The sequence below is a fragment of the Schistocerca gregaria genome, chromosome 7 (genome assembly GCF_023897955.1).
Source record: "Schistocerca gregaria isolate iqSchGreg1 chromosome 7, iqSchGreg1.2, whole genome shotgun sequence".
Classification (NCBI taxonomy): domain Eukaryota; kingdom Metazoa; phylum Arthropoda; class Insecta; order Orthoptera; family Acrididae; genus Schistocerca; species Schistocerca gregaria.
This window is the reverse complement of record NC_064926.1, coordinates 160,395,744-160,416,802: the sequence shown is the minus strand read 5'-3', so window position 1 is coordinate 160,416,802 and position 21,059 is coordinate 160,395,744. Positions and strand designations below refer to the sequence as shown.

At 42.2% G+C, this 21,059-nt stretch overlaps 1 protein-coding gene across 6 annotated transcripts in view; it reads left to right on the top strand.

Moving 5' to 3' along the window:
• The window catches only part of LOC126281896 (ankyrin repeat and death domain-containing protein 1A-like), a 713,288-nt gene that overhangs the window by 586,995 nt on the left and 105,234 nt on the right, over window positions 1-21,059 (top strand). For all 6 annotated transcript variants that reach the window (XM_049981216.1, XM_049981218.1, XM_049981214.1 and 3 more), the window contains exons 8-9: window positions 7,753-7,851; window positions 13,087-13,185. In XM_049981216.1, the coding sequence (XP_049837173.1) occupies window positions 7,753-7,851; window positions 13,087-13,185 (198 nt within the window). The remainder of the gene's footprint in view (window positions 1-7,752; window positions 7,852-13,086; window positions 13,186-21,059) is intronic.

The following is a 21,059-nucleotide window of genomic DNA, read 5'->3' as shown; positions in this document are numbered from 1 at the left end:
CATAGGGTCCATGGATTCATAAGGTTGTCTCCATACCCTTACACGTCCATTCGCACTATACAATTTGAAACGAGACCCATCCGATCAGGCAGCACTTTTCCAATCATCAGCAGTCCAATGCCGATGTCGACGGGCCCAGGCGAGGCGTAAATCTTTGTGTAGTGCAATCATCAAGGTACACTAGTGGGCTTTCGGCACCGAAAGGCAATATCGATGATCTTTCGTTGTTCGGAGATTTGATGTTTTACTGGATACCTGATATTCACGGTACACTCGTGAAATAATCAAAAGGGAAAGTCCCCACTTCTCGCTACCTCGGTGATGCTGTGTCCCACCACTTGTGCGCCGATTATAAATGCTCGTTCAAACTCACTTAAATCATGATAACTTGCCATTGTAGCAGCAGTAACCGATCTAACATCTGCGCAGGAACATGTTGTCTTACATAGGCGTTACCGACCGTAGCCCTGTATTCTGCTTGTTTACATATCTCTGTATTTGAATACGCATGCCTATACCAGTTTCTTTGGTACTTCACTGTATTTCTTTTCCCACATAGTTCGAGGTTGTCCCTGCCCCGTTTACCTCGAATTACGGATAATATACAGTGCCGGCATTAATGCACGACAGTGTGTTGGAGGTAACAACTTGTGAAACTGTAGCCTCCCCACAAAAAGTATAACCTCCCCACAGTAAAATAAAATACCTCCCAACAGGAAAAAATATAATTATGTATTAAAGCATTCATTCACATTCAGCGTAATCTACCAACAGACAAATTCCGTAACCTACAAATAATAAAATGACTAATCTCTCAATAAAGTTGTGGCTCATTTATAACCTCTCAATAATTGACTGTGAATTTAAAGAGGTACATTTTGGACGTCAGCAGTGCTGCGTCATGGCCCTGAAAGATCATTCTGAATAAATTGAAAATTCTTAAATCAATAAGGACGCCGGATAACGCATATATATCTGCTCCTACAAGAAATTTTTCTGGCACAGCCCAGTGCAATGCTGGCCGATTGATTTGTCATGTATAAAAGAAACAACCGATTTTTCTTTACAATAATCGGGATGACCATGAATTGGAGAAATTAATAAATTCTTTAAATTGAGATGAATGATTGTCAAAAGTTAATTTTTTATAAGAAATATTATTACTAAGAGATTTCTTTTTAAAAGCATTTACATGGGACTTGATATAACAATAGTGCATATGTGCGAGGCAGCTTTTGCCTTATCCTACAACGCTCAGGCACCGCCATCGCTCCCACGACCGGCCAGCCGACTCGATACACCAGACTGATAGCTACTACTACTATAACTGCTACACAGTTCCTACTGCATACAACACTGCTCTCTGGTCTGAGATTCTCTTACAGCTTACATATCGCAGGCATCGCGTGAGCAATTCATCGAAATTACATCTGCTCGAGTGCGCTAGCAACAAATTGCTTAATCATGGACCTCTTACAACTACTGCATGAACAACATCTTCCACAAATGGACTAGCCACTACACACGTACCTTGTAAAATACGTCCCATATACTTAATATCTCATGGAAATGCTTTCTCGATAATAAGGGGCAGTCAACTGAAAACGAGACACATGACAAAAAAGTCAGTAAACTGTTTATAATTTCAAACATCATCGCTCTGTGATGGCGGTCAGTGGCTTCATGGAAAAACGTTTGCGTTTGCCTATGGAACCGCGATTGAAGCCAGTGATGCACCTTTTCATTCGAAGTTAATCAATGCCCACGAAAGTATTTTTTCAGCGCTTCAAAACTGTGGAAACAGCGCAGAGAGAGAGATAGGGACTGTACAAATGAAGCGTAAGGGCTTCCAAGCAAAATTTTTGCAACGTAATCGAAATAACCTTGACAGCATGTGGGCGGGCGTTATCCTGCAACAGAATTATTCTGTCTTTCAACATTTCTGGACGTTTGGACTTGATGGGAAGCTTCAGTTTTGCAAAGTGCCCACGTACATTTGTGCGTTAATTGTGATGCCTTGTTCTAGAAAGTCAATGAGCAGCGGATGCCCTTGCAGCCACCGAAGGAGGTCGTCAGGCCTCTGCGGAGCTGGTGTGCCTGTTGTTTGGACTACGCTGCAGAAGCTTCGCTGGGAAGGTCTTACACGTTCTCCGTACAGCCTTGATCTCTCCCCACGCGATTTACATACCTTTGATGCCCTGTATTCGTGGTTGCCTATTTGCTTCGGGCGAAAAAGTGCTGGCATGGGTACAATTGTGGTTCCGAAGGAAACTACGAATATTATTCCAGGAAGGCAATGACCATTTTTCTTACAGTATTATGTAGCAGGGTCATTCACTAATTAAAGAGACAAATTGGTCTGGAGAAAGAAGAGTTTATTTCTACTTGTCACCATAATCCCCTTGAACATTTATCCACTTGTTCCAATGGGATACAAGTTTTTTATTCCGGATCTTCATGTTTGAACCAATTTCCCACAAACTTTTTGACGTCCTCGTTGTCCTGGAACCTCTTCCCACGTAATGCCTCCTTTAGTGCACCAAACAAATGGAAACCACTAGGTGCTAAATCAGGACTGTAACGGGGATGAGGCACTACTTCTCAGTCCATTTTGTCGGTGGTTTCATGGGTTAGTTGAGCAATATGAAGACGTGCGTTGTCTTGCTGGAGAATCACACCTCTCCTAGGAGATCCACGAAGTCTCTTTCTCATGGCTGGCTTCACCTTGTTTAAAATCAAATCCGAATAATACTGACTGTTCAGCGTATGCTGCTCTTCGAGATAATCACGAAAAACTGGACCTTCAGCATCCCAAAACACCGTCAACATGACTTTTCGTGCTGGTGCTTGGGTTTTGAATTTTTTCTTGACAGGAAAGTCGGTGTGCTTCCACTCCATGTTTTGTCTTCTTGATTCTGGCTCATAACAGTGAACCCAAGTTTCCTCACAAGTTACAATTTTGTTGAAGTGCTCACCTTCTCTTTCAGAACATTCCTTTAGCTCTGTACTCACTCTAAACCTTGTTCCCTTGTGTAGTCGGCGGCCGGGTGGCCGAACGGTTCTAGGCCCCACAGTATGGAACCGCGCGACCGCTAAGGTCGCAGGTTCGAAACCTGCCTCGGGCATGGATGTGTATGATGTCCCTAGGTTAGGTAGGTTTGAGTAGTTCTAAGTTCTAGGCGACTAATGACCTCATAAGTTACGTCACATAGTTCTCAGAGCCATTTTGAACCTTGTGTAGTCGCGTCAACTCCTTTGAGACCCATGTTGCACATGTTTTGCGGTACTTCAACTTGTTATAGATGTTATAAGCTGTACCAGTACTAACTTGAGCCTTAGCAACTATCACTTCCACAGTCGGCACGAATAATGTCGTCAAAAAAAAAAAAAAAATGGTTCAAATGGCTCTGAGCACTATGGGACTTAACATCTGTGGTCATCAGTCCCCTAGACTTAGAACTACTTAAACCTAAATAACCTAAAGATATCACACACATCCATGCCCGAGGCAGGATTCGAACCTGCGACCGTAGCAGTCGCGCGGCTCCGGACTGAGCGCCTAGAACCGCGAGACCACCGCGGCCGGTCTATAATGTCGTCAAATCGACTTTCAAGTGAGGGAGTTGAAACTGCAACTGGTCGTCCAGAACAGTGTTCGCCGGCACTAAGTCGTGACCATTTTTGAACTGCTCTACCCACTTGTAAAAATTTTCACGATTCATGCAATCTTCACCATAAACTTTAGACATTCTACAGTATTTATTCTCTGGTTTCTCGCCTTTAGCAAATAAAAACCGAATAGCAGAACGTTATTCAACTAATGTGGACGTTTCAAGCGGACACACCATCTAGAAATTATTTTTGAGGTTATAAACAAAACAATGTTGATACATCAGCTGATCAGGGCTCATCCCAGTGATGCCAAGTTAAAGGCATAAAAGTACCAAACTTGTCCAACCAACATTTTTTCCCAGACCGATTTGTCTCTTTAATTATTGAATGACACTCATATTATGCATTAACCATGGGAAAAGTGTATTATGTACTAGTTCTTTTGAATTAATAAACAGTTTACTTACCTTTCTCCGTCTGTCGCGTTTTCTATTGACTGCCTCTTATAGTCCCCGCAGTAGACCATAACTGCTTCACTATTCAGTTTCCAACAATAAACGACAATCAATGAAATAATTGACGGCACAACACAATAATAACTATATAACGTCTACTGCCTTACAATAGGGCGCACACCGCATTATAATTGTGATTATTATTACTATTATCAGTGGCAATGATCAGATACAAACCATTGGTAGCCTGAAGTTTGCTTATTTGTGCCACTTCAGAAGTAAGGAATCGAGCAGTCAAGTGCTTTAGAAGAAGAAGGTCTTAGTGGAGCACACATTTTAATTTGGTTCGTTTTAAATGTCGGTGCAGGACTCGGGTGAAGCAAGTATCGCTATGGAGAGAAGTGGTGCGGACGAAGCATGTTTCGCAACAAGTGTCTTCTCTCAATGTTAATCGTCAACTTTTTTCTGAGAATTGTACAGGGTCCAACACGTAAAACCGGCCCGTCGTACGCAACCATAATGCTCCAGTGCGTTCGTCGGTAATAATGGAAAACGAAAAACTTTCGGTTAGCAAATTCACACTAAACCGGCTTCACAAAGCCAGGCCTTTTTCTCAACTGATATCGACTAATTTGACTGGCTGCGACGCCAACCGCCTTACAAAGTTCCGCACACTGTCGGAAAATCTGTGGAAATGGTTAGTTCGTTTGGAATTTGTTTCAGTAGAATCTTGCAGGACGTTAGGTGCCAGCAAAAAACACCATACAGGAAATGATTGGAAAACGGCGGCGTAGAGAATCGGTTCAATATGCTCCCATGAACAATCCACCACCTGTCTGCACACCTAAATTGAAGAGGCAGGTGCAGGAGATAATGACGCGACGTCCTCGTACGTCAACCAGGAGACTGAATCAACAGGTTCATGCGAGTGAGAGTAGATGCAGACGTGTTTTAAGGTGACTGAAGTTAAAACCGTACCGGATATGTTTTGTGCAAGAACTGAAGGACCCTGACTTGCAGAAGGGGGCGCATTTCTGTTTGTGGCTGTTGAGAAATGTTGCCAGTTGTGTCTTGCACCCACTAAGATTCATCTTGAGTGACGAGGCGTTGTTACACCTGCTTTGGCACATAAATTCTCAAAACAGCCAGTATTGTATTGTATTGCATTGTACTGGGGACCCAGAAACGACGAAGAGGCTTCGTCCCCGCAGTAGCCCTCAGTGGTTCACACCCCACAACAGGCTGCAGCAGTCCACTCACCCCACCGCCGCCCCACACCGAAACCAGAGTTATTGTGCGGTTCGGCCCATAGTGGGCCCCCCAGCGAGCGTCTCACACCAGACGAGTGTAACCACAATGTTTTCGTGGTAGAGTAATTTTGGTCTACGCGTACGTGGAGAAAGCGCGCAGCCGCCGCCGACATAGACAGCCGGTACTGGTCGACAGAAAATCCACACGGGATCCACCAGGTAGCCTCGTATGACGAAAAGATTGATGTTTGGTGTGCCGCTTCTGCCACACGCGTTATGGAGCCCATACTCTTTGAGACGACAGTGAACAGTGTCATGTATTTCAGAATACTGGAGGAGTTTTATGCAAACTTTACAGAAGATGAGCGTCAGTTACGTGTATATGAGATGTTTACACCAGACAGGACAATCAGGAAAGGTTTATGGCCTCCTCGGTCACCAGACGTGTCCACTTTTGAGTTTTACTTGTGGGGACTGTTGAAGAACCGGGGTTCAGGACGTCATCAACAGCATCACAACACAAGAACTGTGAAAGATATGCATGAATCTCCTCAAGCGTGGTCACATGCGTGCTGAAGTGGGCGGAGGATACTTTCAACACATACGGTGAAGGTTCAGAACATTACATTTCATATCATGTATTGATTTTACGGGCCGGTTTTACGTGCCGCACGCTGTAGGTAGCGCTCACGATGGACTGACAATCGCTACATCGTTCTATGAAAGAAGGTTGTTGGAAATAAGTTTTACCATTTATCTGATTGATTCATCAGTTCGAGGTTTGATAAAATTCCAACCAAAACTACACTACTGGCCATTAAAATTGCTACACCACGAATATGACGTGCTACAGACGCGACAATGAACCGACAGGGAGAAGATGCTGTGATATGCAAATGATTAGCTTTTCTGAGCATTCACACAAAGCTGGCGCCCGTGGCGACACCTACAACGTGCTGACATGAGGAAAGTTTTCAACCGATTTCTCATACACAAAGAGCAATTGACCGGCGTTGCCTGGTGAAACGTGGTTGTGATGCCTCGTGTAACGAGGAGAAATGCGTACCATCACGTTTCCGACTTTGATGAAGGTCGAATTGTAGCCTATCGCGATTGCGGTTTATCGTATCGCGACATTGCTGCTCGCGTTGGTCGAGATCCAATGACTGTTGGCAGAATACGGAATCGGTGGGTTTAGGAGGATAATACGGAACGCCGTGCTGGATCCCAGCGGCCACGTATAACTAGCAGTCGAGATGACAGGCATCTTATCCGCATGGCTGTAACGGATCGTGTAGCCACGTCTCGTTCCATGAATCAACACATGGGGACGTTTGCAAGACAACAACCATCTGCACGAACAGTACGACGACGTTTGCAGCAGCATGGACTATCTGCTCGGAGACTGAGGCTGCGGTTACCCTTGACGCTGCATCACAGACAGGAGAGCCTGCGATGGTGTACTCAACGACGAACCTCGGGGCACGAAAGTTCTGTTTACAGCATCATGGTGGTCGCATCCGTGTTTGGCGACATCGCGGTGAACGCACATTGGAAGCGTGTATTCGTCATCGCTATACTGGCATGTCACCCAGCGTGATGGTATTGGGTGCCATTGGTTACACGTCTCGGTCACCTCTTGTTCGCATTGACGGCACTTTGAACAGTAGACGTTACATTTCAGATGTGTTAGGACCCGTCGCTCTAACCTTCATTCGATCCCTGCGAAACCCGACATTTCAGGAGGATAATGCACGACTGAATGTTGCAGGTCCTGAACGGGCCTTTCTGGATACTGAAAATGTTTGACTGCTGCCCTGACCAGCACATTCTCCAGATCTCTCACCAAATGGAAACGTCTGGTCAATGGTGGCCGAGCAAATGGCTCGTCACAATACTTTTGATGAACTGTGGTACCGTGTTGAAGCTGCATGGGCAACTGTACCTGTACATGCCATACAAGCTCTGATTGACTCAATGCCCAGGAGTATCACTGCCGTTATTACGGCCAGAGGTGGATGTTCTGGGTACTGATGTCTCAGGATCTATGCACCCAAATTGCGTGAAAATGTAATCACATGTCAGTTCTAGTATAATATATTTGTCCAATGAATACCCGTTTATCAACTGCATTTCTTCTTGGTGTAGCAATTTTAATGGCCAGTAGTGTAAATTGAATTATTAAAAGAAAATTATTTTTCAATCTGAACTTTAGTTCCGTGATAACGTTGATAATGGAGTGGGGATTGTGGTGGGTGGGGGGGGGGGGGGGGGGGGTGTTTGAGGAGTTGTACGAGGCGGGGATGCTGCCAGGTTATATCTGATTGCACAAGGATGTGGTCGTCCCAGAAAGACTGGGAATCACTGAGTTGCAAGCTTCAGCTGGCCAGCCAGTGAAAGCTGCCCTTTGTGATGGAGGTGTCGGTGTGTTACAGAAAGGCTTCACCCCGCTGCACGTGGCGGCCAGCCTGGGCTGTCGCGGCATCATTGAGTCCCTCCTGCAGCACGGCAGCTGCATCAACCACCACGGAAAGGTAAGCACCTGTCCGACGGTTAGCTTACGTAAGGATTTTAACCATGGTCTACCTTACATCAATCGATACGACAGTGACCAGCGAATGGAAAGTAGCACACTTCACACCCATGTACAGAGAGGGTAGTAAACGCTATCGAAAAAAATTACTGTCCATCCTCATTTACATTAATGTGTTGTACGAGGGGCGTTCAATAAGTAATGTAAATCATTTTCTTTCTCCGGCAATTTCGGTGGAAGAAATGAAGAATTTGTTGTGTGACATTGTTGTATATTCGTGCTTAGGTCCTATAGCTTCATGAAGTTCCGATAGATTACAGCGCTATACTTGGCCTTCAAAATGTCGTCTTTAGCGTAGGTGCGTTTCAAGCAGAGAGCTTTCATTGAGTTTCTTTTGCAGTAAACCGTAGAATGCAGATACTCATAGGCGCTTGCAGGATGTCTACGGAGACTTCGCAGTGAACAGAAGCACGATGAATCGTTGGGCAAGGTTTCTCTCATCATCGCAATAAGATCGCTCAAACCTGTTCGATCTCTCGCGTGACGGCCGGCTGCACACAGCTGTGACTCATGCAATGTTGGAACGAACATGTGGACACTACCATTCGAGACGGTGGACGGGTCACAATCAAATACTCCGTTGCTCAACTGAACGTCTCTATTGGTAGTACTGACGCACTAGGCCACCATTTTGGGTACTCTGCGGACTGTGCACGCAGGGTTCCTCATCCACTCTACAGGCCAGATCTAGCATCTTCCGACTTACATATCTTTTGCCCAACGAAGGACGTACTGCGCGGTAAACAGTATTTGGATTATGCGGAGGTTATTGATGCAGGACAACGTCGGCTGCGACATAGACCAGCAGAAAAAATGGTTCAAAATGGCTCTGAGCACTATGGAACTTAACTTCTGAGGTCATCAGTCCCCTAGAACTTAGAACTAGTTAAACCTAAATAACCTAATGATATCACACACATGCATGCCCGAGGCAGGATTCGAACATGCGACCGTAGCGGTGGCGCGGTTCCAGACTGTAGTGCCTAGAACCGCTCGGCCATTCCGGCCGGCCGACCAGCAGAGTGATACAACGTGTGCATACAGGTCCTCGCAGAAAGGTGGATATGGCCGTCGAACCGAACGGAAATTAAGTTAAAAATAGGGTTTCTAAGCCAAAAGAGTGGGGAATAATATTGTTTGTTGGAATCCTGAATAAATCCAACATGATCTGAGAAAAAAAAATGTTGCGTTACTAATTGAACGCCTTTCGTAGAACCTTAGAAGATATTCAGACCTTATATGTAATGAGGTAGAACCTTAGAAGATATTCAGACCTCATATGTAATGAGGTAGCTCGAACAGAATCACCTCCTCCATGCCAGGCACAATGGATTCCGAAAACATCGAATGAGCCAGAGCCCAACTCGCGTTTTTCTCACTTGATATATTGGAAGCCATGGATCGAGGCAATCAGGTGGATGTAGTACTTCTTGACTTCCCCATAACATTTCAGTTGGTGTTAACAAAAGTAATATTATGTGGTATTTCTTCAGATAAATTGCTTTCCGGCGTGATTTAGCTATCAGCTGATTTCGCTGGCTTTAGTATCTTGAAGTTCCCTCTGTTACTTGTATCGCGGGAATAAACTGTAAGCTTACAGCATCGTATATGATGCTGTATGCTTACAACAGATCTGTGTAGAGCAAGCAACATTATCCACGGTTCTCACAACCATTGTAGTTGCGAGTACAATTGTCTCAGACGTGAGGTCCATAAGTAAGATACTGGGAAAACGTACTCAAACTTCAACTTAACAAGTAACGTGTGCGACATATCCTAGAATATAACACAAATGTGTGGGGCCTATACGAATCTGGACTAACGTGAGGTGTTGTATGTATGCACAGAAGGGCAGCTCGAATGCTCACAAACTTGTTCTGACTTGCAGGAGAGCTACAGTGAAACGCTGAGAAAGCTATAGTGGAAAATGGTTGGGAAGAGATGCCAATCATCCCGAAGTACGTAGCTTCAAGATCCACTAACTGGTAAAGAACCTAGAAATAGATTTCAGCCCCTTTCCCCCACCCCCCTCTTCGTCCCTACAGGGACTTCGAAGACATGACAGCTACAAAGACATTGAAGCAGTGAATCTTCCCGCACGTCGTTGGAACGGGAAGAAAAACCGACAAGTTCCCTCTCCAAGCACTTCACAGATGTTTGGAGATTATGTATGTGGTTAATAACATAGAGCAAACAGAATGATGTTTTATTCATATACTGCGAAAGTCGATGAGCTGCAAATTTCGTACTTGCACACTGGTGGCATGAAGGCTGTGCACGTCAAATAACGGGCCTATCTAGAGTATGAAAAGAATACGTTAATTGATTCTGCCGACGCTGATTGGTACATCTTCATATTTGTAAATGAAATTCACATGTACGTAGTCCTTATTTCATTTTCATTGTCAGTATACCCCTCTTACTTACTGATATACAACTTAGCTTACGTATAACCCACTGTGTTACAATTGTAAGTGAGAACTTTTTGTCTATTCGAAATGGTATGAGCACTATGCGACTTAACTTCTGAGGTCATCAGTCGCCTAGAACTTAGAACTAATTAAACCTAACTAACCTAAGAACATCACACACATCCATGCCCGAGGCAGTATTCGAACCTGCCACCGTAACGGTCGCTCGGTTCCAGACTGTAGCGCCCATAACCGCACGGCCACTCCGGCCGGCTTTTGTCTATTCATCACAGTCCATAAGTAATATCTTTTGAAGTTTTTTCCCAGAAACTCTTGTCTTTTATTTATGTTACTATGAGTGTTATTTTAAATACAATTGTTATGTATTGTCTAATTTTAACCAAACCGGCATCTTCTAGACTACTCAGTGTAATTATTTATACTTACATAACTGTCAGTCACGTTCGACTTACACAAGTTACAAAACTAGATTCAGATGTAGGATATAATGTATATGTGTTCCAATTTATTTGATGCCATCGATTCCTCTCTACAGTTTTTATCACTACCCGTTTACTGCATATCTATAATCTAGTTTACATACTCTAGTCTTAGCCTGACCATACAAATTTCCACTATCTACTTGCACCAAGTAAAATTAATCCTGAATCCAACAGCATATATGAAGTAACATACAAATTTCTCTGGTAAAGGTTTTCAGTAGACGTACTTTTTTACCTGCTTCGTTTATTACCATTTGTACCTCATTTCTAATATTCTTTGACAACTCTGCAAATACACCTGGTTTTCTTTGTATTTAGTGTGGTCACTTCCATGATATGGACTGCTCTAGACCTACATTTGTCGAAACTTCTTTTCAGTTCCTTATCGGTATTTGATGTCGCAAGGAATCTTCTAGTGAAGAAATATTTTTTTTTTATATGTGTCAGTGTGCTTCTTAGTTTGACCAATTGCTGCTATTATCCTTCAGTACAGTTAAAGAGTTTCATTCTTATGTTACTGCGTTGTTCTCAGTTATGATGTTACGGCGATCTATGCTCCTTTGTTTAATACTCAACATAGCTTTTGTCTAAGCTTTTCTTATTTTCAAAATGTGTCACCAAAGTTGGAACACGCCGAATGTGTTTAGTTTCACCAACAACTTGCGTAAACGGGCGGCGCGCATGCGCAGTGGCCGGTAGCGCTGTTGCCTGCAACCTAGTGTCGTCTTGTAAACTAGGCTGGACTGCTGGACTGCTAAAATCCATTCGACGTTATCTGAATGTGATCCGAAGCAATAAAGGGTTCAGATTCTTTCTCATCCCTACATTTCCACGCCCTCCTGTGGCGTTACCACAGTCTGATGTGACATTAAGATTTGCGTGAATAAAACGGTAAATAGTCACTCTAAGACCTCCCATTACGGGAGCACCCTTGGTACCAACCTTAGCTAAGTATGTTGCAAATGTACCTATAAGAAAATTCAGATTTGCGGCTGCTGTAGTGCACGAAAACACACATGAGAATTGGCAAATGGCCCTAGGGCAGCCCCGAGACTCAATATGTGGCCAAGTTTCTGACAGGCACATTTGTAACACGCTCAACTCAGGTTCTTGGTTGGCACCGAGGGTTTTGCCGAACTGGTGGACCTTAGATGGACTTTTTCCTGTTTTAGTCACCCAAGTCTTAATGTTGCACTTGATTCGAATGGTTGTTAACCGTACCTAGTGATTCCAAGCTGTACAGCAGAGCATAATTTGCAGTCGCAGTACACTCCAGAGGGGTCAGATCACCATCAATAGCATTGCAGCCTCACGATATCCTTAGAGTATGGTTTTATGTTGTCAAGAACGTCTCCTGCTACTTATCGTTTTGTGAACTGTCGTTTTCGTCCATGAAATATATGGCAGTCAACGCACCAATTGGTTTCATGGACGTGCCGTTACTGAGTTGCGGTGTGTCTGAAATGCAAATATTACCTTTCTGTGGCTCCCACTCTTTTGTTGGTATAACTCTTCCTCTGCTGATCTTGTCTTCGCTACAAATAAATTCCGTACATGTGTTCTGTTATTGTAATTTCTTTGAAACTGCCTACCAGAACCATGAGCCTAACAGATTATACTTTTCTTGCACTCTCAAGGAATATGGAAGAGCGAAGCGGAAATTGCGCTTTTCCTTCCATTATTGCGTGGAGTGCGTCTCGCAATTTTTCAATACGTTAGGAAATACTGGCCAAGTAATAATGTCAGATTTCACATTATTTAACCGCATCTTTAAGAACCCGATATTTTCACGGCTTAAAGCTGTAATATTCATAAGCTGATAGGAACGCCAATATCTCCACAAAACCTCGATATTGGTGGAGGTGGTTGGAGGTACTATCCCGTCCAGACACCTCATACTGAGAAAAGAACTTACTTTTCTCTTGCTATTACCTGTTATGGGTGCTATAAATAATGTACTATTTAACAACATCGTTTCATAAGTGACCCTGCCTCTGCATGGATTCATAACTACATCTGATTATATTGAACAATATTTGCCACAATATTTCTTGAATAATCACTGATCAGTAAAATTCAGTACTAATATTAATAACATTTAAGAATGCCAAATTAGTAAAGTCATCCGTCTTCTCTTTCGGAAGACCTGAACCGCAAAAGTTCATACAGGGATGTTTGACAATGGTGTCTTTTTTATTTCCTTTAATATGTTATTATGTTTGTGCTGTTACATGTTTATTTTGATGGAACTGTGGATTTCAGAATGGCAATACGCCGCTGCACATGGCGTGTCAAGCCAACAAACTGGAAACCGTCGAACTCCTCGTCAGCAAGGGTGCAGATCTTAACGCGCTTAACGTGGTAAGTACGTGCAACTCCTCGTCAGCAAGGGTGCAGATCTTAACGCGCTTAACGTGGTAAGTACGTGCAACTCCTCGTCAGCAAGGGTGCAGATCTTAACGCGCTTAACGTGGTAAGTACGTGCAACTCCTCGTCAGCAAGGGTGCAGATCTTAACGCGCTTAACGTGGTAAGTACGTGCAACTCCTCGTCAGCAAGGGTGCAGATCTTAACGCGCTTCACGTGGTAAGTACGTGCAACTCCTCGTCAGCAAGGGTGCAGATCTTAACGCGCTTAACGTGGTAAGTACGTGCAACTCCTCGTCAGCAAGGGTGCAGATCTTAACGCGCTTAACGTGGTAAGTACGTGCAACTCCTCGTCAGCAAGGGTGCAGATCTTAACGCGCTTAACGTGGTAAGTACGTGCATTCAAGTCTCAGTTTCACCGATGCACTACGTCAACATCAAAACGTAGCAAGTAATTACCCGAATCTTAAAATGGTTAAGAAATTGTCTCTAGTGCGATTTAATAGTATGCCTCATACCTCTTGTATACTGCTAAATGGAAATTTAATGTCAGTATGTAATATTTCTTTCAACTTGGTCCTTTCATTTTTATCTCCTATGGTAATCAGTGCAGTGCAATAATGAAACGATCACCAGTTCCTTACAGTTCTGTTGTCACATTTTCATGTCACAAATGTATTCTGTGAAGTGAAAGCATTATACTAGATGCAGCAGCGGCATGGGTTCGTCATTCGTCACCTCTGGTAGTTCGTTCCATCTACTTTAGTAGGCTTCTTGACGCCTACCCCCTTAACTCTGAGTTGGTAGGCACTACGTCAACCGAAAAAAAGCAGCGTTGAAGAAAATTCGACTCAATGTCTATCAGGCAAAGGTCATATAACTCAAACTTCGAGGAAGGATCTGTAAAGTTCACAAAATTTCGGGCGTGCCGGATTCTAAACAACTCGCGCGAAAAGATTTGAAGTTCAACTGATTAGGTTTTATTGCCTTTATGAAGTTGTAAAAGGCTATATTGCCTGTATTTATTGTCAAAACTGTTAATGGTGCAAGTTAATTGCGGTTTTTACTACAAAGTTTTCACACGAAAGCACCTGGAAGTTTACCAGTCCGACCCGAATGATTTTTACGTCCTACGTCAGGTTGTTCTGTAGTTTTTTTTAAAAAGAAGTGCTCGCCCAAATGTTCCGAAAGAATTGGCGACAGAAATTCATAATAGAAATTCTGAGCGTTCGAAAGCAAATTTCGGTTAAATAAAAGAAAATACAAATTATCCCCAGAGATGAAATACCAATTGATTTTAACGCTTAGCTTTTCTTCTGGCTGCTTTTATGCAAAAGCATGTACGCTTGGCATACGTGACATGATTCCTACTTGCACAACTTTCCCAGGGATATGTTTTACAACATTTTTTAACAAAATAAAACATTCACACTTTACGCAAGCCCTTCATGCACCCTCTCACTCTCTCCAAAACACTCACACAGCAAAACATAATTAAATAATTTTTGAAAACGTTACTATTACGCCATCAAGTTATCGTTTCGGAAGTGAAGAAAAATCTAGAAAAATAATTTCTATGTAATTAATCTTTTTAGTTACAGTTTCAAATCATATTACAAAAGAACACATTACAATCCCTAGGTCAGTTTTTGTAGTATCAGTATTGTGGTTTTTAGGTAAAATTTTATATCTCCGCATGAACTGAAGACATTGAACTCAGATTTTTGTAGACTTTCATAGTATCAATACAGGTCGGTATAAGGAGTTTGAAAAACATCGAATATAATTTAATACTACTTCTTTAGACTCATTGGAAGTGTATATAGCGAATCGGTCTGTCGACAGGAAAGCAGAGTGCTCCAGATGCCAGAGCTTCAGATGCACTGGTGGGGGAGAAAGAAGTGTCTTCTGTGGTGCTCACCCTGAACGAATGAGACATGCTGCCCATTCCCACTGACCGACTCAAAAATTTAAACCGCTAGAATCCAACTCCTACTTTCATAAAATGATTACTGCGAGAACTAAAGAATAGAATTCTCGTTTTAGTCCAGCATACATATTCAATGATTCTTGAAATTTTGCTATTCACTGATTCTGGAAATTTTGTTATAGATTTCACTGTAGTCGCCGGATTAATTTCGTGGATATACGTTTTGTTTGTGTGATAACATCCTGGAGCGTACCGCACAATTAAAAATCCTACGTAATTACTAGCATCAGGTGCAGTGTGTTCTTAAATTACACCTACTTTTATGACGTCTTGTACTGGGAACTGAGACGATATAATGTTGAATAGGAACTTAAGTTCGGGAAACGTACCGTTTCCGTGATAGAGGTACAAGCAGATAAGGCAATGTATTCCCCTATCCGAAAGCTGACTTTGAGAAGAAAGTCTGGAAGCGCCAGAGTCGTAACGCAGCGGTCATCAATAGATAGGAGTGGTAATTAATAGAAAGACAAATTACTTGGGTTCCCAGAGAATATGAAGTTTGAAAGACTATCAGGCATGCAATCTGATGGACCGTTCGTTTTTCACGGAGTAAGATAGTATTATCACCATCATAGTCATCGCCATCAGGTTATTCCAGCTGATTTAAGTCCTGAGCCGAAGCTTTTGAAACACACACACACACACACACACACACACACACAAACAAACAAACAAACAAAAACAAAACAAAAAAAAACAACGCACCTCCAAAGAATTATCCGTGTGGGACGGAAATCGGAAGATGTGATATACAAATAAAGACAAACAAGTGATTAAAATTTCAAAAAAACTGGCTGATTTATTCAAGAGTTAGACTTCACCAATTGAACAAATCAATAATGCGTTGATCCGTCTCTGGCAAGCCATGCAAGCGGTTCCGTCATTCGGTTTCGTCACATCGGATTTATCCGGAACACTTCATATCGGCTTCCATGTTTTTTTTTTCATTTCTGCCAACGCAAGCGACCTAGTAGTTGTAGTGTCGAAATTGCATGATGAAGCTAAACATTGCTGTTTCTGATGGTAGCGCTACCGCCAATTCCGTCAGCGTTCCCACTTACACGTCTGCGCACACAATAAAAACCAGTCTTGTCATTTAGATTTTTGTCCATAATTTTCAGCAGCTATTTTCCAAGAATAGGGTGTGAAAAAATAGCAGTCCTGTTTCTTCACAACGGAATTCTTGTTATTCCTTTCACATCGCTACCCCCAGCCCCCTCCCCTTGTGTAATCGGACATTATCTTTTCTGCCACATATATTTGCTTCACACAGTCAAAATGAAAGACTGGACCTGACCGAAGCTCTAAAAGTAGTAGACTCCTTGACAAAGTCAAAATAAAATTATGTTAGACTACATTTTCAAAAGAACCACTTTAAATATTTGCCAAAAATTGTGAAAAAAAATGTAAAGTAAAGATATCGACTTTCGATATTGCCATTCCGATATCGATGTATCGGGCAAATATATCACCGATACATAAAGTGCTTATTGGAAAATTTTTCCATATATCGGTATTCTGCCTACAGCCCTAACACCTGTTATCCGTATCGCCACAGAGGTGAGACTGCATGAAACCCAGAATATCTACTCTCCTCCGAAAGTACACCACTCTTGATGCGCAATGGTCTTATAAAGGGACGATAAGTGTAATTAACTGTTGAAGTCTCTTCGTACGCCATAACGTGAATAAAGAGCACGAAGTGAACACGTACGAAGAGCTAGGAATACTTATTTCTCATTTATCATCCCCGTCACAGTTGCACATTTATAATTAGATTATACGATCATTTTCAGATATAAGCACTAGCGTTAGCAACCCGTCTTGTCTACTCACAACCAAATATCAGAATACTGTGTCTTGCAATTGCAGTCAATATTTTAAAACACTGACCGCACTGTCAAAACACTGTACTATGATACGTAGTTCTGCGTGACAAAAATTGGTGCTAACTCAACTACTTGGACCTGAAGGTGATCCTGAGTGATCGAAACACATAATCCAATTAGAAATGTTCAACGCAGACGGAAGAATAAATGATAAATATCTTAAATATTAATACAGTTGCTGAACTTCTCAATCCGAATATGTCGGTTATAGCTAGAAATGAAACTTCCTGGCAGATTAAAACTGTGTGCCCGACCGAGACTCGAACTCGGGACCTTTGCCTTTCGCGGGCAAGTGCTCTACCAACTGAGCTACCGAAGCACGACTCACATCCGGTACTCACAGCTTTACTTCTGCCAGTATCCGTCTACTACCTTCCAAACTTGCCCGCTAAAGGCAAAGGTCCCCAGTTCGAGTCTCGGTCGGGCACACAGTTTTAATCTGCCAGGAAGTTTCATATCAGCGCACACTCCGCTGCAGAGTGTAAATCTCATTATAGCTAGAAATATTTTTTGGCAGTCAACTAAATGGGCACAATATGATTAATGAAAACTTTGGTTTCCCAAATTTCTTTTTTCAAATAGTTTTCAGTTCATCAGGAAGTCCTTCGTCGAACACATACACTAGGTTTTCATCTAATTAAAATTGTTTACCATAAAATGGATATATCTACTAACACAAGTAGCGGAGGTACACCGAAACACAGCTGAATGGCGTTCTTAAAATATAAAATTTCATCTCCGTTGTCTAAAAAGATGGTTGTCGTTTTTGAGCAGTACTTCACCAACGAACAGCTAATTTTAGTGCACTATCTGTACGTTGGTGAAGTACTGCTCAAAGACGACTACCATGTTTTTAATATAACGGAGGTGATTGTACTAACGCCATTCGGCTATATTTCGGCGTACTTCCGCTATGACATGTAACCCAGTCCTCACTATTTTCCTTTCGAACAAGACATTTTGTAAACGCTGAAGCCATGGTCAAGACGTGTCAATAAGACTTCTATTTTCTAAATGATTGCCTGTTTATTATTTCTTCACCAAGATTTTATCCTATGGTTGCTGCTTCAGCCACGTATAAAATTCTAAAACTTCCGTTCATTCTGAATAATCGTGACGTGTATAAGGGCATTTGATTTTAGTTTCCTTATTAAGTAACTGTGGTTGCAGTTATCAGTATCTCTCTACAGTTTCGTCTTCAGAGCGGCCGAAAGTAGCAAATGCTTTATGTAACAGAGACGGTAAAAGCGTAAACTGTCTCTACCTAGCACAAAAATGGCGCTGACACAGGTTGAGTTTTTGTTAAGTTGGTGCCTTTTTTAGCACTGACGCACATCAGATGTCAGCATGATATGAAAGAAGTTTTGTTCATCCAGGTAGTTTGGGTAGTAGCGGTTTGTATGTCCCGTTGAAATTCATCAAGTAATATGCCATGCCATCACAAAATTCTTTGATTTGTACTATTTTTGCCAAAGAAATGAACCGAAGCTCATGAAAATTTGTAAGTAAAAAGCTGCTCCTTCATTTCTAACAGCTGAACAGTTAGCAAGCAGGTAACTGAGTTAAAAAGTGGGCATATTTACTTTGAAGACAAGAGATGTGGGAGACATCCCTTAACGACAACTACAGCTGAAAGCACTGACGAAGTGGAAGTATAGCAAATATCTGTCGTTAATTAAAGATGTATAGAACGCTGGGTATTGTAGGCACTTCAGAACCTTAGGTACAATATATTTTAAGTAATGAATTAACTACGTGAGTGTTTGCACTGTTTTAAAAAGAAAACAAATTTCGCAGATTCATACCTAAGGACAAGAAGTGCGTCCACCACATCACGTTAGAAATGAAACTACAATCAATGGTTGGTATGAATTCAATGGGCGTACATCATCACTCAGTTTCATTCTGTCGCACTGGATAGGGCAAGAATTTACTGAGATTGGAAGAGGAATATTTTGGTGATTACCATGCAGGGGTTTAATAGTTGGAGAATATGAATGCAATACATGTGATATGGACCAACTGGGATTTAAGAACAGATAATTACGGGCTTGACATACAAAAGCAAAATAAATAAATTCCATTAGGAGAAGGTCCTGTGACGTGGTTTCGGCCATGAGAAAACTTAAGAATTTTTGGTACTAATAATTAGAACTCATGTATGTGTGTGAGTAGATATTTACAAACACAGGTGTGTACAGATAAAGCGGGGCCAAAACAAAAGAGGACTCATGTCATACAGACAACATACAGACGATTTACTCGTTTATTGTAAATACAGAATACAGAGTAGTAAATTGTTGTTGTTGTTATTATCTTCAGTCCTGAGACTGGTTTGATGCAGCTCTCCATGCTACTCTATCCTGTGCAAGCTTCTTCATCTCCCAGTACCTACTGCAACCTACATCCTTCTAAATCTGCTTCGTATATTCATCTGTTGGTCTCCCTCTACGATTTTTACCCTCCACACTGCCCTCCAGTACTAAATTGGTGATGCCTTGATGCCTCAGAACATGTCCTACCAACCGATCCCTTCTTCTGTGAAGTTGTTCCACAAACTTGTCTTCTCCCCAATCCTATTCAATACTTCCTCATTAGTTATGTGATCTACCTATCTAATCTTCAGCATTCTTCTGTAGCACCACATTTCGAAAGCTTCTATTCTTTTCTTGTCCAAACTATTTATCGTTCATGTTTCACTTCCAACATGGCTACACTCCATACAAATACTTTCAGAAAGGACTTCCTGACACTTAAATCTATACTCGATGATAACAAATTTCTCTTCTTCAGAAACGCTTTCCTTACCATGCCAGTCTACAACTGATATCCTCTCTACTTCGACCATCATCAGTTATTTTGCTCCCCAAATAACAAAACTCCTATACTACTTTAAGTGTCTCATTTCTTAATCTAATTCCCTCAACATCACCCGACTTAATTCGAATACATTACTGTCATCTAAAACAACGTACTGATCATCCAGTAGCTCAGTAGTTCAAAGGAGGTACTGATAATGTTAACTGTAACCTTCGATAGCAACTTAGCATGTCTCAACATGTTTCAGGAAACTTATGCCAATTAATTCGGTGTGATTTCAACCCTTCAACTGCATGCATGTTGTTACTGTAGACTTTAGATTACCACAGAAGCAAAAATCACAAGTAGACAGATGGGGCGATCTGAAAGGCGATAAACCTCCTAAACTGTACGTTATTTTCCTGAAGCTTCATGGACGTACGACACCGAAAACCGTGAAGTATGCGCCATAGCGCCATATTGCTGGAAAAATGCATATTATCGTTCTTCGTCCGTTAGCTGCGGCCTGAACGGTTGCAACAGTTCCATTGCATGCATTTCAGAGTTTACAGTGTTTATAAAGAAAATGGTCCGCACAATTCGTTGGCGAGAAAATGCAAACCCTGGGATTGTCTGCTTACCAATAGCGTGTGTTCTGAGAAGATACATATTGGCTGAAGCGACACCATACTTCGTTTAAGTTGACGTAAAGATTTGGATCCAGATCAGCGACATGCATTAGTAATCATTCGCAATAGTGACGTCGTTGTGCGTAATCTGTAGGTTGTAATGGTTGCGCCGGCCGCGGTGGTCTCGCGGTTCTAGGCGCGCAGTCCGGAACCGTGCGACTGCTACGGTCGCAGGTTCGAATCCTGCCTCGGGCATGGATGTGTGTGATGTCCTTAGGTTAGTTAGGTTTAAGTAGTTCTAAGTTCTAGGGGACTAATGACCACAGCAGTTGAGTCCCATAGTGCTCAGAGCCATTTGAACCATTTTTTTTTTGTAATGGTTGCATGACTCTTATTTTGTATGCTCGCACAACTAACACTTCAACATGTTCTGTCCTCACTTTCGTTTGATGTTTAGCTAGGTGGACGGACTTCTTACGATAGTCTTTTGAACACGTACAATATTTCGGCGGACAAGCTTTCTTTACACTGCTACGTTAGGCGTTAGTGACTAAACATGTTTG